Genomic DNA, 25407 nt, shown 5'->3' with positions numbered 1-25407 from the left:
ATTTAGGTCTTAGATAAAAAAAGGAGCACAACTTTAGATACTTAATTTTAGCATTTAATTAGAAAATGTATAAAATTAACACAAACATTTAATAAACTTTGGGCTGGTTTCTTACTACTCAGTTAAACTAGGCTTAACATGCTGTTAGATTAAAGTCGGAACAAATTTAGTCGGACTTTAACCAATGATTGTGTTTTTCAGTTTTAGATTAATGCTCAGTTAACTTTGTTAGTATTGCCAACTCTTCACACAAAAACATAAACAATGAACAGCTGTATTTTGCAAACAATACTTTTGTAAAATGAAAAATTTTCGAAAAATGTTAAATAAACATTTAAAACAATAATAAATAAAACAAAAAAAATCAGAAAATTGCAAATTACACAAAACATATATTAACAAAGAATGTTGATTATCTTTATCTGTAAGAACCGCCCTTAAGATTATTATTGGACAATTTATTATTAGGATTAAAAATTATCAGATGTTTTTTTTACAAATTTAATTATTCATTGAAAAATTTATAATTCCATTATCATTTAAAACCTAACAAATATTTTAAAACTATGAATATTATAAAAAAAGACAATTAACATAAAATTATCACTAATAACAGACAGTTTTAGATACTTTTATCAAAATATTGTAAATGGTTTTCTTAACCTTTGTGTAAGGATTTGTCATATGCATATGTTTAGAGTTTGTTAAAACTTATATTAAAAACCAAAAAAGTTTTAGAACGAAATATGAAGAGCAAATAGGAAAAAAGAAAACAAAACCTAGACAGCATTTGTATCTTGTATACTATAGAGTGATAAAGAATAAAGTGCACAAATGTCTGAGGTTGTAAAGAGTAAGCCGTATTTAATGTTATTCGTTTCCTTCCTTTTCGGCCTTAGTTAAGACTACATAGCCTGACTAAAGTACAGCATTGACTAAAGTATAGATCAGTGCTTTTGACAGCTTAAATTATAAAAATTTTAATCCGGGGGTTCTGAATTTAGTTCCAAGCCAAAAAATTGGGCTACTTCAATAGGGATAGTCAATAAATCCATTGGGTGAAGTGAAGTAGGGTGGGCTGGACAGTTGAATATGTGGCGGGTATCATGAGGACCCTGTTCACATGATGGGCATATATTGGGGACGGCACGTTCTTTGCGGTGCCAGTAGGCGTTGAGCCTGTTGCTCCATCACGATTTCAGTTGTGCCAGAGCAACTCCTATTTTCCTTGGCAGATTCTTCTTCTTAATTTCTGCTATGGGCGGTGGGCAACCACCAAGCACGACATTCATGCGGTAATCTGAAACTGCGGTATTGAATGCGTTTCTATGAATGTCGTTCAAAGCTGCTGTATACGAACTCCGATCTAAGTATACAAGAAGGTCCTTCCAGACATGCCTCGGAGGATGTTAAAGTTAGGATGTTGTGTATTTCTCCGAGAAACCCATTAATTCGATCGCATTGCTCATCAACTAAAAATGGCGTCAACTATAGTCATGCCTATAACATAAACTATAGACTTAACAATAAAATAAGCCATATTATAGACTAAAGCTTTATCCAGAATATACACTACTTATAGCCAAGATTATAATATGAATATTGAATTAAAAGTAGTATTGAATATTGCCTTGATTATATTATTGGCAATTGCCTTGACGTTAGTATTGATTATTCTCATGACATTAGTAATGATTGATATATGATAGTAATGAATGATATAGTTATTTTTGTAGCATTTACTATAGTGTTGATTTAAACCATAACTATAGTATTGATAACAATCTTGACTATTAGTATTAACTATTGCCTTGACTATAGTACAGACTATAGCTAACTAAGGCTAGTTTCGACTGTATAAACTATAATTTGAACTATTTAATAGGCCACAATTTTGACTATAATGTAGACTATACTCAAGTATATAGCAGACTCTAGCCCAAACTATACGAAAGCCTATAGTCTTGAATATAGTATAAAATATAAGTATATAATAGATTGTGTTGATTAAGAGACAATATAGACTTGACTACAGCATAGACTATAGACTTAACCATAGTATTGACTATAGTATAGAATATAGGACATAGAAATATTGGAACTTATCCTTATAGATATCGGCATAACATGATTTAGAAATCCATAATTAGTATAACTATATATATGTTACGCTTAAAAAACACAGATATCGAAACAAAGTTAAGGAAAAACCACTTGTTCATAATGACATAGTTAACTAAAAACCATTTACCATTAACAAAACTCTTTAGCATCAACACATTATATGTAGAAATGTATATACATACATACACACTGCATATATTTATAATCACATGTAAGTAGATTTGTATAAAGGATACATACATACATACACTTGCAATGGTTAAACTGTGTGTATTTGCACAATACATACTCTGCAGTTCGGTGATAACTTTCACAAACATTAACAATTATCACTGTTTATAGAATTATTTATGTAGAGAAATTCGATTGATTGACATATTTTTATTAATAGTGTTGAGTTAAATAAACAAATGATTTCCAAAATGATGTTTGTCTTCTTCTTAGCATTACTTAAGAACAGTTAAGATAGGACAAATTTTCTGCATTAGATATTTCAATTTTAAATAAAGTTAAAGGCGAAAAGTTAACAACTTTTTCTAAAAGTGGATTAATTGACTTCATATACAACTACTGGGTTCTACACTAGCATACAAAGTTTATCCTTACGATAATTTCTCTTAAAATACAAGAACACACATATATACACTTGTGCAACCTAGTAAAGTTTATCACTGTTAAGAGATGGCAAAGTGACTGTAAGCGTCATGGTTGCGTAAAAAAAAGAGAGGGTTTCAATTAAAATTACGTTAAACTTACTACCAAACATTATTTTGTTAAATTGCAGTCACTAACAAGTAGTGCTAAAGTTATACTTTTAATTTAGAACTGGATTAGATTTCAAACCGCAACAACTAATTCTGGTCACTTGAACATCTCTAGAAGTAGAGATGCAGTCAAAGCGCTTTTACTTAATATTAGAATTAAATATAAACCTAGTAGTAAGTGTATGCAAGTATGTAAGTAAGTAAAATGATGTGAAATTATATTTGCTGGCTCTGTCTGGTAACTTGCTTTAGAGCAGCAAATGTAAAATGCAAGTTGCTGTATGATGTTGTAAAATACAAAATGTACAAATGGGAAGTAAAAGTAGAAGAAAATGAAATTCTAAACAGATTTGATGTGTATATATTGGAGAGAAGTTAGTGAGAATGTAGTATTTATTTGCATTTGTAATGTTGTGTGTGTGTATAAATGTTAATACGTTTTAAAGAATAGAACTTTGTATGACTGTTTAATCATATATTCATTACGTTTATTCATTTACTATTGCTACTCTAACTGAAGAAGTTAAAAAACGAAGGTTGTTTTGAAGACTTGAGAAATTATTTAAATTCTAGTTTATTTAGAGAATTTGTAAAAAGTTAAGTTGGTTAAATAAAAATCAATTGTTCAATTCACAATCGGTGTTGAACGGCTGTATCGTAGTATGTCGTAGTATTTTTTATTGTTGATTTGTTTTTGTTTCAAAAAATTTTATTTGAAACATTTTTATGACATACAACGTTACAGCGATACGACATCAATTGTGAATTGGACAAATATAATAACGTAAAAGTGAATTCGACTCGTTATTTACCACAATTTTTCCAATATCTTGTTGTTTCTTGTTTATTTCACACAAAACAAAATTGTGAGATTGTGGGCCCTAGAAACTACAACGTCCGAGATCGTAAAATATCTTAGTCTGCACTCAAATTATATGTAAATTGAACAGCCGTCGTATAATTTAATGTTATGTTTACAATTTTGCAGTTTCATTTCAAAAGTCAACATCATATCATTTCTTCAACAACAAATACAACAAATTTTATGTATCCACAGTGATGGGAGAAAATAATAAAACTAATTGGATTTAAATGTCCTTAAGGGCGAGTTTTTCTGATAAAGATAATCTTCATTCTTTGGTTAAACCTGGTTTAATATATGTTTCGTGTTTTTCAGTTATCAGTAAAGTTACTTATAATCTTAGTTTAACTGAGTGTAATTGGCCAATTAAACTCAAGTTATAAGTGAGAATACACAATTAACAAAAACAATAAAAAAATGATTTCGGAAAAAGAAAAACTTAATATTTTAAGTAAATTGCAATTTTCTGATTTGTTTTGTTTTATTAATTATTGTTTTTGATGTTTATTTAACATTTTTCCAAAATTTTCCATTTTACAAAAGTATTGTTTGCAAAAAACAGCTGTTCATTGTTTATGTTTTTGACTGAAAAGTTGGCAATACTAACAAAGTTAACTGAGCTTAAATCTAAAACTGAAAAACACAATCATTGGTTATAGTCCTCCTAAATTTGTATCGAGTTTAATCTAACAGCAAGTTAAGCCTAGTTTAACTGAGGAGTAAGAAACCCGCCCTAAATATAATAAATGTTATGGGGTCAAGCTAAACATATTAAATATTAGATTGAAACATAAATAAAAGATTATTCTGTTTACTGGACTCCAAAAATAGACCAAGAAAAATAACAATGTTGTATGAAACGTTTACAAATTTGAGGATAATTCTTAATGAAAAAAGAAGTGGTTTTCGGTAGGTTACTGGTCTATGTTCTAATCTGTTCGATTCCCAACTAACTAAATAACGAACAACAAAACTAATTTTCAAGGAAGTTTTTTTTATAATTGTAAAACTTTTCATTTAAAATTCAACCACTTTTACCCTCAACTGTTAGTTAGCAAATGTGCAATATACTTCATAGTATTTACTTACCAACTATTAATTTACTGCTGACATCAATCAAATCACTTTGACATGTTAAGTCGACTGCTGTGTTATAATTATACTGTGATAATTTGACGAAGATTTCCATAAAGTTAAACTCGGTCCAAGCACAAGAATAATCAGCAAATGAAAAATACGTAAGTAAATATTTCGTACACAATATATTGCCAAACTAAAAAGTAAAGACCAAAAATTAAGAGATGAGATTTTGTAAATTAATCACCATAAAATATAAAATAAATAGACCATAAAATAACAACAAAATTTATGCAAATTTTGTTTGAATGTATTTACCTGCATATTTTTATCTTTCAATGACATTAATCTATTTGTTAGACGATATAAGACTTTGGCTAAAACAGTTTCAATTTGTTCTCTCTTTGGTAAATCCATATTAAATGATGATGTGGATGAGGAGTTTGTTGTTGATGTAGCTGCTGATGAGCCATCCAAAGTTGTAAATATATCTGTTTGTTGTTCTCGTCGGGGATTTAATAAGCAACGTAGTGCGGGTGACATGTCATTAAAGATACTATAGTCTAAAAAGTTTATCAATAATTTTAGATTTTGTATATAAGTTTTATGTAGAGTATCTTTGTCATTATTATAGTTAAAATTTATTTTATTTTTTAGTGTTTGTTGCGATTGTTGTTGCAGCTGTTGCTGTCTCGTATGTTTGGCATTCTGTAAAATAAAGTTGCATAAACATTTTGAGGCATGTTCTCTAACACGTACATCATCTTCGCCAATCAATTGCAAAAGTTCATCGATAAATGAATTCTGTAACGAGAACGGAAATAGGATGTTCATTATAAATATATGTATGAAGGCATGTTACTGCTCCTATTTTTTTATATTTTTTGCGATTTTTTTTTTCTAACAAAAAAGTGAATTTCTATAGACTTTTTACAATGAGAAAACGAGATGAAATTTTTAAGCAAATCAACTAACATATCAGTTATTTGGGTTTACATAGTTTGCATGGGAAATATTTACTTTTGCATCAAATATCTATTATTTACCCCGAGTATTTATTTGTAACAAAAAAAATTTACCATTTTATTTATTTATGCTTCAAGACACAAAACGCCAATAAAGAGAAAACTGCTATGTATACATATTGATATTTAGTAAGAAATGTTTAAGTTATTTACTAAAAAATATGTACGTTGAAAAGTAGTAAGAAAAACAAGTTTGTTGGTTCAATTGAAATATTTTTTATTTAAGAATCTATTAGTTTGTAGAGCTACAAATCAAGGAATCTATATTCAGTTGGATGATATTGTATTCATTTATTTTGTTTGGAAATTTACATGATGAGGAAACTATTAAAGCTGAACTTGACCCTTAAGGAAAATGATGGAATTGGGGTTTTGATAAAAAAAAATACAACATTGTGATTTTTGTTAAAAATTGTATTTTGAAATTAAAAAAAATGGAATTCCTCTGTAAAGAACTGAATTATTTTTAACAGGTTAGATTTTAGCGAAAATTTTTATTTTTTTGAATAAAATTTTTGTTAAAAAAATAATTTTGTATCTGCTTTGTGTACAAGTAATCGCGATCGATTATAATTTTAACAAAAAATTATCATAGGTTGGGTTGATAGGAGGATGTGTAATACATCAAATTCGAAAAAATACACCTGGGCCACCATTGCAGCTCTTGTGCGCACCCTATCATGAAAAAAAGGGCACTGGATGAATTATTTTTCAGTGTTCAGAAACTTATTTTCCTAAACGTAATTCCTAAGAATCTTCCAATCACTGTTAGTTAGGAATGTTATTTCCGGAATAACATCACTTCCAAGATACTTAAATCTAACTTCGACGAATGCCTGACAGTGGCAAAGAAAAAGCTCCAAAGTTTCACTGTCCTTCCCACATGCTCTACATACGTCTGAATCCGCACGTCAAATTTTGCATAGATGTGCTCGTAATCCTGTGTGTCCACTCAGAATAAACACTATCATACTAACTTTAGACTTGCTCATTTTGAGGAGATTTTTCGTCCTGCTCTCATCAGTGTCCCCCCATAGCATCATCGTGGTTCTACCCACTGTTTTGGTAAACGGTGGTATATTTCTGCTTCTGGATCTTCAATATAGAACCCCAGCTCCACTTTATCCCACAATTTAGAGCAATCCATGTAGCAACGGTTTCTTACTGGTATTTGCTCTAATGTTCCGCTTAACCAAGACATTCTATCTGGGATCAGCGTTTCAAAGTTTCCGACATATTCTGTGTCGGGTATAGGATCAGGCCGTTTTTGGCCAGTTCGCCTAAAGTAAAGAGCCGTTCAGCTATAAGCACCGCCTCATATCTTAAATAAGTTTCAATGGGTGGAATATCTAGCAACGTTTTCAGAGCCTTGGTTAAAGTAGTGCACATGGCATCACTTAAACCCAAGCAGCATGTACGCTGAACTCCTTATAGTAGTTTGATATTGCACTTTTATCTTTATATCTAATTTATGTGCAAGTAATTGCAATTGAAGTTATTATGCATTGATTTTTTCTGACAGTTTATTGAAGCAAAAAAGCATATTTCCTAAGCCTATAGCGATCTAATGTATAGGCTTGCCATTTTAATCCATAAAGAAAGAAAAATATTTTATCTTTAAAGAAACTTTTCAAACACATAGTTATACCCTACACTACTGTAGTGTGGAGGGTATTATACATTTGTGCTGAAGTTTGTAACGCAGAAAATTATTGGTCCTACAACCACCTCTAAGAATACCGATCGACTCAGAATCACTTTCTGCGTCCGGCCGGCTGAATGTCCATGCAAAACTTGTGCACAAGGTGCAGTACGCAATTTTCACATAATTTGATAAAATTTGTACCAAAAGTGTTTTATGGAACAGGGACAAAGCCTTTTTAGTATCGCAATGAAATTCAGCACACCTAACTTTTATATAAAAATATGGGTCCATGTTTGACCCTAATTGACATAAAAACCTCATTCATCAATAAATCGCTTAAAAACTTCGGAATTAAGGTAAAATTTAACAGACTTAAACAGATTTATGAAATATAAATAATTTTAAAGTATACTTATGATGCAAGGTATCATAGAGTCGCTCATGCCCGACTTTTTACTTAAATGCAAACATTTTAATAGTTTTTTTTTTTAAATTTTTGTCTAAATGAAAATGAAATAAAGAAAAAGAAAATATGTATATGAATAACGAAAAATAACAATACTAACCTCTAAGTTGCAGACAAAATCAGCATTATCAACATCGTCTACATGACCATTTAAAAAGGCAACACCACTACAACAACAGTAGCAGCAACATGACTGACAGCTTGAAGAAGCTGAAGAATCAGAAGAATTCATAGCTGAAGATGAGCAACAGCAATTGCATGTATTAATGCTACATCCATTGTGATTTTTAATGTTCATATTGTTGCTATAGTTATTTCCGTAATAAGAACGTAGTAGAGCATAATTTAAATTCGAAATAACTTCGGCATATTTATTTTGGACCAACCAATATTTGTTGTAGTGACATAGACGAAGTTTATTCAATAGCAATTTTGGTGATATGAAAAGTAAGTTGTGGTTTTTGTTGTTGCCACAGCAATAAGAAGAGCCAGCAAGTGAAGACGACATTTTACTTTCATGTGTATTAACTTTATGTTGATGTGCTGAAGATAAAGGAAATTGGTGTGAGATAAAATTGCTATCACCATCATCAACTATATGACCACAAACAAAACCACCGCAACCATCAACACTACTGACCGTATTAATGTTATTGGTTTGTGAATTGTTGTTATTGCTAGTGTTGTTGGAGTCGTTGTTAAATTTTGTTTGCAATTGAAAAGCATTCAAAAGCGCAACTATAATCTCATCATTATCGTTAAAGTGCCCCGAAATACACTTAAAGTTTGTACTTCCAGTGGCTGCAGCAGTATCATACGTTCCCGTTATTTTTGTCTGTTTTATTGTAGAGGCATTTCTGCATGAATTCTCATCTTTCGAGAAGTTTTGCTCTTGTTTATTATTGCTGTTTTTGCCAGTTTCTTTCTTTTTATGTTGACCATTATGACATGATGACGATGATGATGTTGTTGCTGACATGTACTTAAAAATCACATATGGAAATATTTTATCAAATGTGTTCAGAGCTTGTATGACAACAGTATGAATTTCATCTTGTAGACCCTACAAATATATAAAAGAAATGAGAAAGAAAAGAAAAATAAATCTCAATAATGAACAATAATGGTAGAAGTTTTTAAAGAAAATCTTAAAATTTAATAAGGAAATAACAAATTTTTTTCCTAAGTGCTGTAGCATGTATTTAAGATTCTTTATTTTTTTTGAAATTTTCTACTTACCATGCACAATATGGCCAATAAATATTGTAAATTAATATTAGAATTCATACACAGACCAGCTTGTGTAGAGCGTAAATAGTGACCAATTATGATTTGAATACCGGCACGTAAAATGGGATCTTCATGTTTATAATAGAATAAAATTTCATAAAGAAATTGTTTAGCATTTGCACAGTTTTTATTTAAATTTTGATGTGTTAATTCTGCTTCTTTTTTGGTTTTGCGTATAGTTTTAGTGCGTTTTGGAGACTTAGGTGGTGCCATATCTATTGGTGGTATATCCTCTTCAGCTTTGGTAATTTCTACAAAACCTTTTAGTTTACTATCTGAGGAAATAATTTCTGAAGTGGTTAAATCCTTTTTAGTTTTCAATAAAGGCGATTTTTTTAAACGTTCTTCGGTTTTGGTAAATAAAACAGGATCGGCACTTTGGGTCATTTTTGGAGCAGGTTGACTAAAATTAAAGTCCGTACTACTTTTACCAAAATAATCATCGATTATTTCCAATAAAGGAGCCTCATTGTCATCCATACAAAAAACGTCTAATTGTGAAAAAGAAGATTTTCTAGGCGCCTCTGTAACAACTTCTAAATGTTCATAATCTTGTCCTATATTAGAACTGTTATCACTTGGTATTTGTAGTGGGCTATTGGACTCACTTATATCTGTTGAGGGTTTAGCTATAACTTTTTCTTTAGGTTTTTCAAATTCCATAAATTTTAAAGAAATTTCTAAAACTTCTGGACACAAACGTACACATTGTCCCATTACATTTAGGCAGACACTTTTAATGGATACTCGAACAGTAGAGTCATCGTAAAGACCACTTGGATAACCGGTTAATAAAAATTTGGCTGATATTAAACGAGCAGTATAGTAGATTAAGGATTGTTCGTAAATGGAGCCAATATCCACACTAAGTTGAGTTTGGTTAATTGAGCCTTGTTCTTGTTGTGGGGTAGTTAGAAAAGGATTTTCTGGAGAAATAAAATAAATATATAAAATATATTATAAATCGTTTACAACAACAAATTGTTTGTTTGATAAGCTCTTATTCAATAGTTTTACTTTCCCAATTTTTTTATATTTTTAGATATGAATATAAAAGTAAACCCTTAATAGGACTACGATTCGTATGAGTAATATATTACTTATCCATTATGTATGTGAATTGCCCTCTTTTAGTTTTTCTTTTTTTTTTTTTTGTTTTATAAAAGTGCCAACACATAAATTAACTTATCGATATGCATTTTAATAATTAAATAAATAATTGTATAAAAACTTTCTTTACAACTTTCACACTCATTCATTTCACACTTACTGACAATCCTCTTAGGAGTACAATTTTTCTCTTCAGCTACTTTTGATTTTATATCTTTTGTCGATACAGAGGAATCAACAGAATCTAGTGAACGTATTTCACCCATAATGGCTGTTGAAGGTGTGGGAAAAGTTTTACTAGTATCAGGTGATGATTCATCAATAACTTCAATAATTTCAGCGTCCGCACTCTTAAGTGGACTGGTGGTGTTCGAAACCAATGAAACAGAATCTATTGTTGTAGAAGAGTTGGAATTGGCTGCTGCAGGCTGTACCACATTTTTTGCATAGGGACGAAAGAGTTTCGTAACTGATTCAGATGCTGTTAAGGAGGGGAAAAAAGTTTTTATTTTTAATTTTTCATAAAACAGAAATAAAGTTAAAAAAAGAAATAAGATATAAATGAAAAGAGTGCACTATTAATAGAACATAAACTATTAACACAACAAACTAAAAACCTTGTAACATGCTTATAAGTGTAAATATTTGTGTACGAAAGTTAGTGTGTGGTAGTTACATTCTACAAATAAAAGGCAGTGAGTGTAAATATAGTTAAAATGCAGGAAAATAAGGAAGTTTTCAACATCCCTACAATATACATACATAGTACATATGTATGTATGTTATATACGAATCATTGGTTGTTGCTTTCTTTTTTATTCTATCTCTCTTGTAGATATGTATATGTGTAACTACGGGATGATCTTTAAAATAAACAGCAATTATAGTTTAACATGCAACATCCTTATGATAAAAGTTTACAAAAATGAAATGGACACTTGAATGTTGGAAAATACTGTTTTTCCCAATAAGAAACTTTTCTGTCCATGTTTGTGTATCGGTGTGCTAGGAAAAACACTTTGTCGTTTACTATTACTATTACATTTTAGCTCTTTACATATACCTACATATAAAAAAGTTTGTTTTGCCCCAAAACAATAAACGATCATATGGCTTAAGCTTATAAATGTATATATGTATGTATGTTGAACATAATTTTCAACATGCAATAGTGTTTATATTCCATAATAATGGCAATTGCTTGCATTTCATTTAACCATTTTCCAGGTCAAAATGTGTTACATGAAAATAATATATATTTAAAATTTTCAAAAACACGAAATGACCATAAACATTGTGTTGTATGCGATAAATTGAAAAGAAAAAGAAGTTAAAAAAAACCCTAAACGAAAGAAACGAATAGAAAAACTTAAAAATTGCATTAAAGAACTTGTAAATATCCGGCTAAAAATAAACTGTTTGTTTAGGTTTAAGACTGTGTCAAAAGCATGTTGCATTTGTTGGGAAATGATATGGTCGACACTTTAAGTGTTTTCGATAAATGTTGGTGTATTTTGCTAATATGTTGTAAGGAGTGAGATCGAAAAATTCTTAACACACGTTTTTCATTACATTTTTCAACCAAAGTATTATTTGATTTTTTTTTTTTTTTTGATCAAGTTACCTTTGAAAAACATGTCAGTTATTATGTGTAATGTCAATTATATAAATTTTTTTGTTAATCTAATTAAAATGAGTGACCAGAAAAAAGTGCGTACTGAAATTATTAAATATTTTCAACTAAACCCAACTTGGTCTTACAAAAAGTTGGCTAAGCATACAAAGGTCTACCGTCAAACTGTTTCCAATGTTATTAAACAGTACCGGGAGAACTTGTCAGTTGATAGAAAACCTGGTTCAGGTAGAAGGAATGGTCCACATGATGTTTCTAAAGCCAAAAAAATAGAACGCATTTTCAAAAGAGCTCCCAACACATCCGGTAGGAAAGCAGCTCGGTTAGCTCAGTGCTCGGACTATTTGGTACGAAAAGTTAAAGCTAATTCAGGTTTAAAAACATACAAGGCTCAAAAAGTTCCTGACAGGAACGCTGATAAAAATTTAGAGGCCAAAAACAGAGCACGGAAATTGAAGTCAAGTTTTATAAAAAAATATTCTTGCTGCATAATGGATGACGAAACGTATGTTCTGGCAGATTTTTCGCAACTTCCAGGTCAAAAGTTTTATGTTGCTGATGCTCGAGGGAATGTTGAAGAAAAGTTTAGGACCCAAAAGCAGACAAAATTTCCCAGAAAGTTCTTGGTATGGCAAGCAATATGCAGTTGCGGCAAAAGAAGCCAATCATTTGTTACAACGGGCTCTATAAATACCGAAATTTACATCAAAGAATGTTTACAAAAAAGGCTGCTTCCATTCCACTTATTTTTGGCCTGACATGGCATCCTGTCACTATGGTAAACAAGCCCTTGAGTGGTACAAGAACAATAATGTGGTATTTGTACCAAGAGAGGCAAATCCTCCAAACTGCCCGGAGCTAAGGCCAGTGGAGAGATATTGGGCTCTTGTTAAAAGAGAATTGAAGAGTACAAAAAAGGTGTCCAAAAGTGTGGTAGATTTTAAACGGAGATGGACTACATGTTCGAGCAAAGTGACAGAAAGCACTATAAAAACGTTAATGGAAGGGTTTCCGAAAAGGGTTCAAAATTTCATCACTAGTGATTAAAACTATAAAAATATTTTTTTTGTAAATTGTAATAATAATTTGAATCAAATAAAAAATAAAGCTGTAAGTTTAGTGGTTTCTTTTTTATAAACATATATGTATGTTAAGAATTTTTCTATCTCACTCCTTAGTACATTATTAAAATTGTCTATTGTATTTGGTTGTAACAGACACAAAGTAATTTAAGTTACTGAAATATTATTCATAAATGACTCTTAAAAAATCAGTAATTTGACTGCAAAATGACTCAAAAAAAAATCGAAAATAAGACACAACTAATCAGAAGAGAGGTTCATAAAAGACTATTTTAGAAGAGTAGCGAATAAGATATAGAACTGAACTACCAACTACTGATAAAAGTATGATTTATGATTAGAAAATGAGAGCATACATATATTTTTATCATGCAGAAGATTAATGACTTCGAACCCAAAATGTATGAAATTGAACCTACATTTTACGATCATGGACTTCGGAGTGACACTCTCAATATTAATTCCTATTAGGGATGAGTGGATCCGAGGTATTGTTTAAGAGGTGTGCAGTCTTTACTGTTCGATCAATGTTGGAACCTGGCACAGGGGCCAGGGTTTATTCGGTAAATAGCAACATAAAAGTGTTTTTTTTAGACTTCCGAACGAATTAAGCGTTATTCAAGCGGAGAACTTCTCTATATGGAAATTCGTGAGCATCATCAAGACGCACAGGCTTATGATGATATTCAGACAGCTCTTAAAGCTTTGCAGTGTAAAACATTACAATATAGCTTGGTAAATAGCTGCAAAAGGGACTGGAGTGGTAAGTCAGTTTTTACACAGTAAGCAAGATCGAAGCAAATCGAAGATCCTGGCTATGGAATTTGACACAAGGGCCGGGATTTATCTGGAAGATGGCAACATAAAAGTGTCTTACAGGCTTCCGGATGAATGTAGCGTCATTCAGGCGGATATCAAGACACACATTACTACGCGGAAGTAACGATTTATGTTGATAGCCATTCAGCTCTTAAAGCTTTGCATTTTTACTTTTTTTACCTTCTGTCGAAGTGATGTTTAAAGACCATATTGGATTGTAAGAAAGCTTTAACTGAATACTCCCTCAAAGGTGGGTAGAACCACAAACATCCTATGGGGCGATCCTGATGAGAATAAGATGTGTCTGTACATTTTGATTACGTTTACGCATTCAGTTATGCTCGAAATGATCGAAAAAAGTATTCCAACAAGAAACTGAATCATAAGAAAAAGAAGAAGCAATTCTATTCGTTTCAATGCTTTACGATTGTGTGTATTCTGCATTTCGATCGTAATTACGTTCTTGTAAGTTGTTGTTTATGTGGCGGAGAGTCGAATCGAAATGCACAATATCAAAGTTGACAAACGGAGAAAATTGAAATGCAGAATAGGGACCAACATTCCTGACTAACACTGATTGGAAAATTCTTAGGAATTATGTCCAGGAAACTGAGTTTCTAAACAATGAAAAATAAAATAAAATAATTCAGTGAACAAGAATATATTTTTTTTTTTTCAAAGAAAGGACCACAACAACAGGTCCAATAATGGTCTAGGTGTATTTTTTCTTTCTTCTTAAATTGTATTTATTTCTCTTCTTTGGAAGTTCTTTTTTGTTGGGGAGTTCTATTGACACTGGACAGGAAGAACCTTTAGAGTTTATAGGGTAGGAGGCACACTATATAGGGTAGGAGGCACACTTAAAGTGGTGCTCAAACAACAAAGATATGAGCACAATTCCAAAATAATTTTAATTATTTTTAGTTTTCTGTATAAATCTCGGATACTAGACAATATGCACATCGAAAGAATATATTATTGTCTAATAAAAATTAAATTCTAATTTTAATTTGAACTTCAAAATTGTAGTAAATTAATTTTTGTTTTTTATTAACATATGTTTTGAAAATTATTAATTCGCATGCTTTTTCCAATAATACAATATGGGAAAGGTTCAGTAAATTATATTTATTAAAACAAAATTTTGAACTTGCAAGCAATTTTACTTAAGACAATTTTCATGCTATATCAATTTAAACTTAATTAAAATGTTAATTTTCATATTTAAATAAGTATTTAGTAGTGAAAAACTTAAAATTTAAAACCAAAAATTATAACCAATAAACAAGACACAAATCACTACAAAAACATAACAAAACATTGTACATACATACATATGTACATACAATGTACGTAATTGATGTAAATAATATAATTGAATGTTTTGATATTTTAGATTACATTTTCTATGTTTGCTGTAAATAAGTAAGTATGTATGTATTAAATACATATGCAATGTACATATGATTGTATACTTTTAACACTAATATGTATATTTATTTACCTGCATTAAAGTTATTAAAGAACGAGGTAAAGGCATCATTATTTGATTTTGTATTGATGATAGTATTGGCACTGACATCCACAGCATCATCACCAACACCATCTTCAGTGGATGTATGTAGTTTGCCCATACTGTTGTTGCTGCCTTCAACAACTAAACCTCTTGAGATTTCTGCTTTCGATTCAATACTATTGATAGATTCATTGTCGTCCGTATTGTACAATTGATTTGATTTTTCATCATCGGAGTATGAAGAAAAATTCACAAGCATATTCGGTACATCATCTATTGTGTTCTTATGGTATGGCCGATTTTCTATAGCTTTTACTACCACACCATGACCGGAAATAGTTTCATTGATTAAAACCGACGAAGAGGAGTTTGTTTTTGTGTTAAATTCAATGTTTGCTGATGTTAACAGAGATGAGGATGCATGTGTATGTTGGGACGACTCATTCATTTCAGACAATGTTGTAAAATCATCCTCATCGTCATCGTTGTCTTCTTCTTCGTCGTCGTTGTTGTTGGCGACGCCGTCATCAGCATTGTCATCTTGTTGCTCATCTACATAATCAATATCAACACATTCACTAATACTGCGTGCTGTATGTCTTTTTAGTTGTTGATGCGAAGACAATATTCCTACTCCGGCGGATGTTGTATTTTGTGGTTGTAATATAATATCACTAGATGTTTGTGATGTGGTTGTATCTTTTTTTTTTCGTAATGATTTTTTGTTTGTTCATTCAGTGGTATTAAACAGTCACAGACACACACACAAAAATACACAGATATTATTATTATTATGATAATAATAGGCAGACAAATAGACAGTCAGGATTGTTGTCGTAGAAAGAAAATTCAATTTAATATTTTAAATATGCAATATAATGGAAAATGTTTTATTTAGTTGAATCGAATATAATTTCATTACACATGAGTGTAAATTTTGAACTTAAGGGAATTGTATGCTTTATATTTCTTCATTAGACATATTAATAGAAAGATACATATGTATGTTCTATTAAACTTAATCATTAACAAGCAACATGTTTGTAAATAATCATAATTTTATTGATATACATATGTGTATGGTGAGATAACGCTATTAATATGGAAAATAAATTTCCAAGAATCTGGCAATTTGTAAGTAAATATGTGTTAATGAAATATTAAATTTATTTGTATTAGATTTTCAGAAATTTGATGATTTGTTTATTTTTTAAACATGTTATAAATTAGTTTTAATTTTTTGTTAATTTGTTTTATACTTAAATATCTTTAATCCTGTAAAAAAAATTCAAAACTTGTTCTAAAAAAATAGTTCTAAAACGTGAGCAGAAACATTTTTGATTCTTAACCCAGCAGTTCGACGGGACAGTCCCGAACTGACCACTTAACCTGCCACTTGTGGTGGCCCGTAGCCACCTGATTTTAACATGGGCTTGTCCTACGAGGAAGACAATCGTCACTCTATACCCTACAAAGAGACAGTAAAGAGACGATTGCCTCCGATCTCGCCTCCAAAGGGAACACTAAAGTGACGACTGTCTTCGAATGACCCAAAACATACGAATTACGATCATCCAGGTGGTTAACTATTAGTGGAAATTACTCTTTGTCGAACTGCTGGGAAACAACAACCTTAGAAAAAGTGAGGTCGCCATTACTTCTGGAAGTAGTTTTTGTCGTAAAATTGTTAAGATTTTATAAGACTTCTAAAGAGCTTTCAGTCAACTATTTCAATCAACTAAACATTTAATCATAATTTTATACAAATTTATACAAATTGAACAAAAAACGTTAAAAAATTCCTTTTTTTAAACAAAGCATAAACGGTTCTCTAAAGCGTCCCTTGAACTAGTTCTGACTTTAACGTATTTGAAAAAAAAATTGATTAAGGAACTAGTTACAGATTTATAATGAATCTTTAGAATCAGTTCCAAAGGTAACAATTTCGTACCAAAATAATTCGTCTTAACGCCAATGCGTTCTATAACTAGTTTTACAACAAATACAATTTTTCCTGAGTTATAATAAAAACCATAATATTCTTATTTATTAGGTGTATGATGAATTGTATTTTCATTTATAGATCTCGAAAAAGAGCTATTTAAGAGCGCTTGAGCGAATTACACAGACCAACAAAATATACTTTTCTTAAGAAATAAGTTTTGCGGAATCTGACTCTTGCTTTTCAGAATCACATCCTAAAGTTGGAAAAAAAATCGGTTTTTGAGACATTGTTCTAGGATGAAGTCATCTTTATTTATATTAATTGTTATATCATTGGAAAGATCAATTCTTTCACCTTCGAGATATTTGGCGACAGAGAAAATCTGTGGCCAGATTCGGATTCTGTGTAACTCATTTCTTTAGAAAAGTAAAGGTGGAAATGTGACCACCAGTAGGTTAGTGGTTAGTGTTCTAGTCTGGTAGACCGGAGGTGATGTGTTCGATTCCCACCTGTGGCACTGGTTAAGGAGCGCACAAGAGGCCCGATAGAGGACTAGGTGCATTTCTTCGGATTTTATGTATATTTGTACATCCTCCTTTCAAACAAACTAACTAAAGGTGGAAGTACAAAACACGCGTCGAGGAGGCAAAGCGTATTATGCTTTTCAAACTTTCCGCACTTTATAAGCTGCAAGTTACGCTAGCACGCGTCATTTTGATCTTTCTTTTTAATGTTTTTTTTAACACTTTAGTGTTTAAAAACCAAAATTTAAAATTTTTCTTTAATTTTTTAATTTTTTTCTTTCATTGGGGGTAAAATTTATTTTATATTAGTATATTTTTATTCTACATAAAACAAAATACAATCCCGATCAGCTGCCAACGCGTCAAAAGTTGCAAAACTTTTCCCGACATACGCGTTACAATCTACAGTGTGTAACTTGTTAAATGACCGCTATAGTGGGGATTTATTATACGTTTGTTCCGTCTGTCCGGCTGGCTGTCCATGTAAACCTTGTGCGCAAGGTACAGGTCGCAATTTTTAAGATAATTTGATGAAATTTGGATGAAGCATGTTTCTTGGCACAGGGACGAAGCCTATTGAAAATGGTTAAAATCGGTCCATTATTTCACCTAGCCCCCATATAACCGTACCTCCCGATTTGGACTTTTCTTTTTGGACTATTCTATTATCTCTCTAAAAATTGGTACAAATAAGTTTTATATAAGTATAAATGACACGGCAGATTTTGGTAATGATCGGCCCTTATTTGACCCTAACCCCCATACAAAAATGTCTTAAACGTCTAAAATTGTCTTGTAACCATTTGTATCGCAATGATACTCAACAAAACTAACTTTTATTTAAAATTATATCCTTTTCCAAAATTTACCGAGGATCGCACCATATTTGACCTTTATAATGCCTCATTTAAAAAATTTTATTTTTTATCAATAAATTGCTTAAATATTTTGGTATTAAAGTAAAATTCAAGATAAAAGTTTCTTTATGAAAAATAAAAGAATTTAAAATATACTCATGGTGTAGAGTATTATATGGTCGGCCATGCCCGACCATACTTTCCTACTTGTTTTGACATAAGTCTTTAACGCTATGCCGCGCACAACGTGTGTTGTGTACTTCCACCTTAAAGTTGTTCTTACTTGCGTATTGCCCATTTTTAAATCTTGTAAATAGTGAATATTTGTTAAAAATTTCAGCCCTTTTGCTCCTCTTATGAGGACCACATCGTGCTTTAAGCAGACAGACGGATGGTCATATGTAATTAAAACAGAACAATCCAAAATACTTGTGTTAGACATTTTTTACTTAAGAACAACTTAGCTTGTGGCGACGAAATTGGATTAATAATATGTTTTCCTGAAGTTGGCTTCACTTCTAGAACTATTTTCCTGGAAAATTTTTGTGCTTTTAAAGAACTTCTAAAGAGTTTATTACAAATTAGTTATTTAACACTAGTTGTGTATTCTTGCTAAGTTCGTTTAATAGAGTATTGGAAAAACTTTTTAAACTTTAACTTTTACAAAATTGCGATCATAGAAAAATTCGAGAAAAACTTTCTGAATTCCTTAATTCTCAAAATATGTACTAAGGAGTGAGATCGAAAAATTCTTAACACACGTTTTTCATTACATTTTTCAACCAAAGTATTATTTGATTTTTTTGATCAAGTTACCTTTGAAAAACATGTCAGTTATTATGTGTAATGTCAATTATATTAATTTTTTTGTTAATCTGATTAAAATGAGTGACCAGAAAAAAGTGCGTACTGAAATTATTAAATATTTTCAACTAAACCCAACTTGGTCTTACAAAAAGTTGGCCAAGCATACAAAGGTCTGCCGTCAGACTGTTTCCAATGTTATTAAACAGTAACAGGAGAACTTGTCAGTTGATAGAAAACCTGGTTCAGGTAGAAGGAATGGTCCACATGATGTTTCTAAAGCCAAAAAATAGAACGCATTTTCAAAAGAGCTCCCAACACATCCGGTAGGAAAGCAGCTCGGTTAGCTCAGTGCTCGGACTATTTGGTACGAAAAGTTAAAGCTAATGCAGGTTTAAAAACATACAAGGCTCAAAAAGTTCCTGACAGGAATGCTGCTAAAAATTTAGAGGCCAAAAACAGAGCACGGAAATTGAAGTCAAGTTTTTAAAAAATATTCTTGCTGCATAATGGATGACGAAACGTATGTTCTGGCAGATTTTTCGCAACTTCCAGGTCAAAAGTTTTATGTTGCTGATGCTCGAGGGAATGTTGAAGAAAAGTTTAGGACCCAAAAGCAGACAAAATTTCCCAGAAAGTTCTTGGTATGGCAAGCAATATGCAGTTGCGGCAAAAGAAGCCAATCATTTGTTACAACGGGCTCTATAAATACCGAAATTTACATCAAGGAATGTTTACAAAAAAGGCTGCTTCCATTCATAAGACTTCATAATGTGTCCACTTATTTTTGGCCTGACTTGGCATACTGTCACTATGGTAAACAAGCCCTTGACTGGTACAAGAACAATAATGTAGTATTTGTACCAAGAGAGGCAAATCCTCCAAACTGCCCGGAGCTAAGGTCAGTGGAGATATTGGGCTCTTGTTAAAAGAGAATTGAAGAGTACAAAAAAGGTGTCCAAAAGTGTGGTAGATTTTAAACGAAGATGGACTACATGTTCGAGCAATTTTTCGATCTCACTCCTTACATCTGTTTTTGAAAAATTCCATAAAACTGATTTAAAAGTTAATAAATTTACAGAAAAATGTAATAGAGTTTATATATATGGCATGAAGTATGTATGAATACATATATATTTCTTTAGTAAAGACGATTTTCATACAGAGTGTTCTGAATGTAATTATTTAATTAATTTAAATTGTAATATTAAATGATTAAAATTTGTTATTCATTATTAATCAGAAAATTTATAATAATTTTAACTTATTTAAATTATTTGCAAAATTTATAATTTTAGTCAGTGTGTTAGTAGTTTATATGTTAACATTATAAAAAGTAAATACAAAATAATTCTTACCTTGTTGCTCTTCGGTTTTGTCAGCTCCTTTCCTACTATACTCATCTTCAAAACATTGTAAATTAAATATTTGTTGCTTAATAGTTCCCCTATGTCTCAAATAGTTAATATGTTTTAAATTTTTATCATTCATAAGTTGTAAAAGTAAAGGAGCTAAATGAGGATTATTTTTCTTGTCTCTACTATTTAAACCCTCCAGCGATTGCAGCATAGAGTTTATAACTTCTAAAGCAGCATTAATAATGGAATGTTGTGTTAAGGGTGTGGAGCTAACTAAATATAAACAATAATCATAGAGTTCTAGCATTTGACGGGCTTCTTCGGAATTTGTTAAATTTGTTGATTTATGTGATGAGAAAGTATCTTCATTATCATTGGCATCCCAGGAGTAACCTTTGATAATTATCACTACTAGTTGACGCAGAAATCCTAAGATACCAATTATGGTATTAGTTTCATGGTCACAGAGTAAAATATCTGGAAATTAAAAAAAATAATTTAAAAAGAAATCTTTATTTTTACTTCTTATATAAACATTTACCTATAACTTTATTAAGAGCATATTTAGCCATTAGCGATTTATTACAGGCATGTTCGATTAAATTTATGCAATTCTGAGCAGTGCATCTTCTTTTAACGGCACATTCTGAGCCAATATTTTCTATGAAAACCTTTAAAATAAAATTTTTAAATATATTTTTATTTATTGTAAGATTAATGTCGTTGTTGTGTTTTTTTTTTAATTTACCTCAAATAATTTACATGTCTCACTATCCGTTAATCCTTGTTGTATGTGTTTGCCAAATTTCAATACAAACTCACTTAGAGTTTCTTGCAATAAAGTTTCTTTGCGCTTACTTATAACTTTCAAACAGGGCAACAAATTCTGAGCATACCACAGTACATTATGTTCACGTATTTGCGGTGCATAGTAACCAAAGATACGCAAACAAATGCGAAGAGATCTGCAAGAAAAAGTACATTATTATCACTAGTTTATGAAACCTTTCAAAAACTTTTCGAAATTTCGAAGTTGTATTCCAAAAAATGTAATCCTATTGGCATAGAAGTAAAATATTTATTCCTATCGATGTTAAAATATCTAACGTGAACTTGCCTTGAACATTTCTTTCACAATAGCGGTTTATTATTTAACAAATTTCATCCGAAATCTCGTAAATATGTTCCCTAAAACTGGTTTCGTGATCGACAAATTTAAACAAAAATAATTGTTTAAGGAACTAGCTCGAAAACAGTTCTAAACAGCAAACATCTACCATTCCCTTGACAATTGGATCTCCGCTTCCGAATGATCCGTTTCTCAATCGGCCAAAGATTGTCGACTCAGCAACAGTTGTATTAACCGGAAGGGAGTAACATCTAGTCACAGCCAATCTCTTACAATATCAAGTATCAACTTCATAACACTTCCTCAGAATGAGTTCAGAATATGACAGCCTGTGATGTAAATTATGCCTAGCCAGAACAACATGTATCTAATTCCATAAAACTTCTTCAGAATGAGTTCCAAATGTGATAGGTATGAACAAAAAACAAATTTCTCAAAACCAAACGCCTACGAGTATTAGTTAAAAAATACCTTTTAAAACTTGTGGAAAAAATACAATGATTCCTGATATAAAAAATTATGCCTAGCAGGAAATTGTCCTTGTTTCACATATATTAAAAAATAGAAAAACATAAATACATATCTTTTTGTTGTCTAATCCAAACTTTTAAATTGCTATTAAGTTTTGCGAAGAACTAAAGAATAATTTTATTGGCTCTTATTGTTACTCGAACTAGAAATTGCTTTTAAAATCTATTATATTTTATTATATATATAAAAAAGTAGGGTTACTGACTGACTGATTCATCATCGCACAGCTCAAACGGCTGAACCTAGAATCATAAAATTTTGACAGTAGATGTGTTTTTGATTATGTAGATCCACTAGGAGGGATTTTTGCAAATTTGTACATTTACGGGTAAAAAGAGGAAAAAACGGCTAAAACAGGTTTTCTTAAATATCTTACACAATATTAGTGATACAAGAAAAATTTTAAATGCACCTGTATCTACTCTTAAAATGAGCAGATGGGTGTCTGGCACTTTTTTAAATTCGTACTTTTAAGGGGTAAAAATATATAACAAAGGTGATTTTGGTACCTTTTTTGGCCGTTTATAACTTTTGAAATAATTGACATAATAAAATTTTTCTAAATATTTTGGATACATCTCCCCAAATTATAAGATACCTGTTTGGTACTTTTTTAAAATTCAGTTCTTTTTGGGTGTAAAAGGGAGAAAACTATATTTATGGTACTTTTTTTAGCGTATTAAAAAACTTTTTTGGTTTATTGAATTATTCCTATTAAATTACGAACTAATTCTGTAATAGTATTACTGTAATAAAATTTTTGCTATTTCACTGGGGAAAAAGTACCAAAAAGGGTAAAAATGGGAAATTTTATTTTATTCAAACTCATTGAGCCAATTTTTATAAAATTTCAAAAAGTAGTTTATTTACTCACACAAAATAAGCTATTGGTATAATATTTTGGAATTGGAGTACTAAGGCCTATATAGGACCAAATTCGAGTAAATTGTTTGGTACATTTTAGAAAACACAATTTTTCTCGAAGAAAATAATGCAGAAATCGTTTCATTTTGTAAACTTAATTCTCGAAAAAGTATATTTCTAAGAGAAAAGGGCAAACATTGTACTCTTTTTATTAGTACTTTCTTCTTAGGTAAAATTTATTCCACTTTTGGTACTTTTTCTTCCTTCAAATGATACTCTATGTGTGTTCTTTAATATGAACTCAAAACAAATGATTATTAAACATACACAGTCCTCATTGAATAAGATTCTTTAAGAGACAACTTTTTAGTACTTTTTATCTCATAAATTGTACTTTTTTAATTTTCTAAAATATTCAACCTAGGAACATTAATTTTAATCTATTAGAGGTGTTTTATAATACTTTTCTTCAAATATTACTTTAAAAATTTTCTATAATGTGGAAGCTAAATGAGTGAAACTAAAAATACAAGCTTCTTACTGAATGCGAATTAAATGAAAAGTAAACAAAATTTTGAATGTATTTAATTTAAGTTAGGGTAGCGAAGCACCCGGGGTATGCTAGTTATTACATATTTTCAATTTAAATCCAAAATATACCACCCTAATACACATTAGCTATAATAAACTTTTTTCGCTAACATTAATTAACCATAATTTAAGAATTTGTTCAAAAGCTTAAAACAATTAAGTTATTTATAACCGGCTTTTAGTTATTTTTTCAGCTCAATATGTTCACTGTGTACAACTTACCTTTGATTGCCATTCCTCTTTATTTCGCCATATAAATCCATCAATATACGACTGACCTTAGTCTTTTCCAAAACACGAAATATTTTATTCAAATTCTCTTCTGCACTAATGCGTACCACTGAATCCAAATCCTCACAGAAAAGTAAAAGAATATTTACAGCTTTGCTGCAGAACGTGGCATAATTTAGGTGTGCCGCCATCACCGGTGATATGATACATTCCGAAATGCGTTGGAAGCAAGCAATTTTCTCTTTTTGGCTGTAAATTATTAATAAAAATACATTAACATAAGATTTCTCATGCTGGAAACACTCCCTATTTTTAATAGAATATACAATAAAGGTGATTAATCCATTTCCATAAGCCCCCCATTAAAATTGATTGTTTTTTTTTCATCACCTGCATTCTGTATTTCGCAATTGATCCACGACTTCGGTAAATGTATTCACAATATTGGTTTTATCCATGTTATTGTAGAAAAACAAATTTGTTTATTTTCTATAGTTTATGATTTTAATTGCATTTTTTCGGCTAGCGAATTTTTTTAGCAAAAATGTTTTCACTTTTTTATTTCTTTTGTTGCAATCTACGTTGTTTTTTTTCAGATTTTATTATTTTTTTGTTTGTTTGCTGCCAGCTGACTGAGAAAAACAATGAAAAGTGGCCAGATTGTTAGATTTATTGTTAGCACTTGTTTGAATGATATGTGTTGGGTGAGTAGAATATGGTAACTTTATAATAATAAAAATAACAGGGTGTTACAGATTAGTTTATTCTTTTAGAGAGTTTCCGTTATTTTTGTAAAGTGACATTTTTATTCTTTTTTAATTTGAATAAAATTGTGAAAATTACGTATTTATGGGATAGGTTGATTAGAGGGCTCTCTACGATCCAACGTGGAATTACAGAGTTAAAAAAACAATTGTTTTAATAATGTTTCAATGTGAAGAAAAAAACTTGGCTTTAAACAAGAACAATATCCTTCTGATTTCGAAATTTATCGAACTTAAGTTCGAATTATCAAAATGTTTTATAAATTCTGATGATCTAATGATTATACAGATTTACGAGCTTTTGACTTTTTCCACTATTTTAAAATTTTCGAACATTTTTGACATTTTTCTACTATTTTCAAGTTTTCGACTTTTTCCGATTTTTTGACTATTTTC

The 25407-nt window shown here is 30.6% G+C and overlaps 1 protein-coding gene across 2 annotated transcripts in view; it reads right to left on the bottom strand.

Annotated features, from left to right (window-relative positions):
• Window positions 1-24859, bottom strand: part of LOC111675673 — a 52553-nt gene extending 27694 nt beyond the window's left edge. The window contains exons 1-11 of one of the 2 annotated variants that reach the window (XM_046950754.1): window positions 24638-24859; window positions 24239-24496; window positions 21650-21866; window positions 21443-21572; window positions 20902-21378; window positions 15402-16112; window positions 10524-10844; window positions 9203-10179; window positions 8064-9026; window positions 5146-5631; window positions 4840-5023 (exon numbers count right to left, since the gene is read on the bottom strand). In XM_046950754.1, coding sequence (XP_046806710.1) covers window positions 4840-5023; window positions 5146-5631; window positions 8064-9026; window positions 9203-10179; window positions 10524-10844; window positions 15402-16112; window positions 20902-21378; window positions 21443-21572; window positions 21650-21866; window positions 24239-24496; window positions 24638-24705 — 4792 coding nt within the window. In that variant the 5' untranslated portion in view covers window positions 24706-24859. The remainder of the gene's footprint in view (window positions 1-4839; window positions 5024-5145; window positions 5632-8063; window positions 9027-9202; window positions 10180-10523; window positions 10845-15401; window positions 16113-20901; window positions 21379-21442; window positions 21573-21649; window positions 21867-24238; window positions 24497-24637) is intronic. The other variant, XM_046950755.1, reaches the window with a different exon arrangement.
• Between the last annotated feature and the right edge of the window lie 548 nt (window positions 24860-25407).

Source organism: Lucilia cuprina, chromosome 4, assembly GCF_022045245.1.
Source record: "Lucilia cuprina isolate Lc7/37 chromosome 4, ASM2204524v1, whole genome shotgun sequence".
Taxonomy (NCBI): Eukaryota; Metazoa; Arthropoda; class Insecta; order Diptera; family Calliphoridae; genus Lucilia; species Lucilia cuprina.
This window is presented reverse-complemented; position numbering and strand designations above follow the sequence as displayed.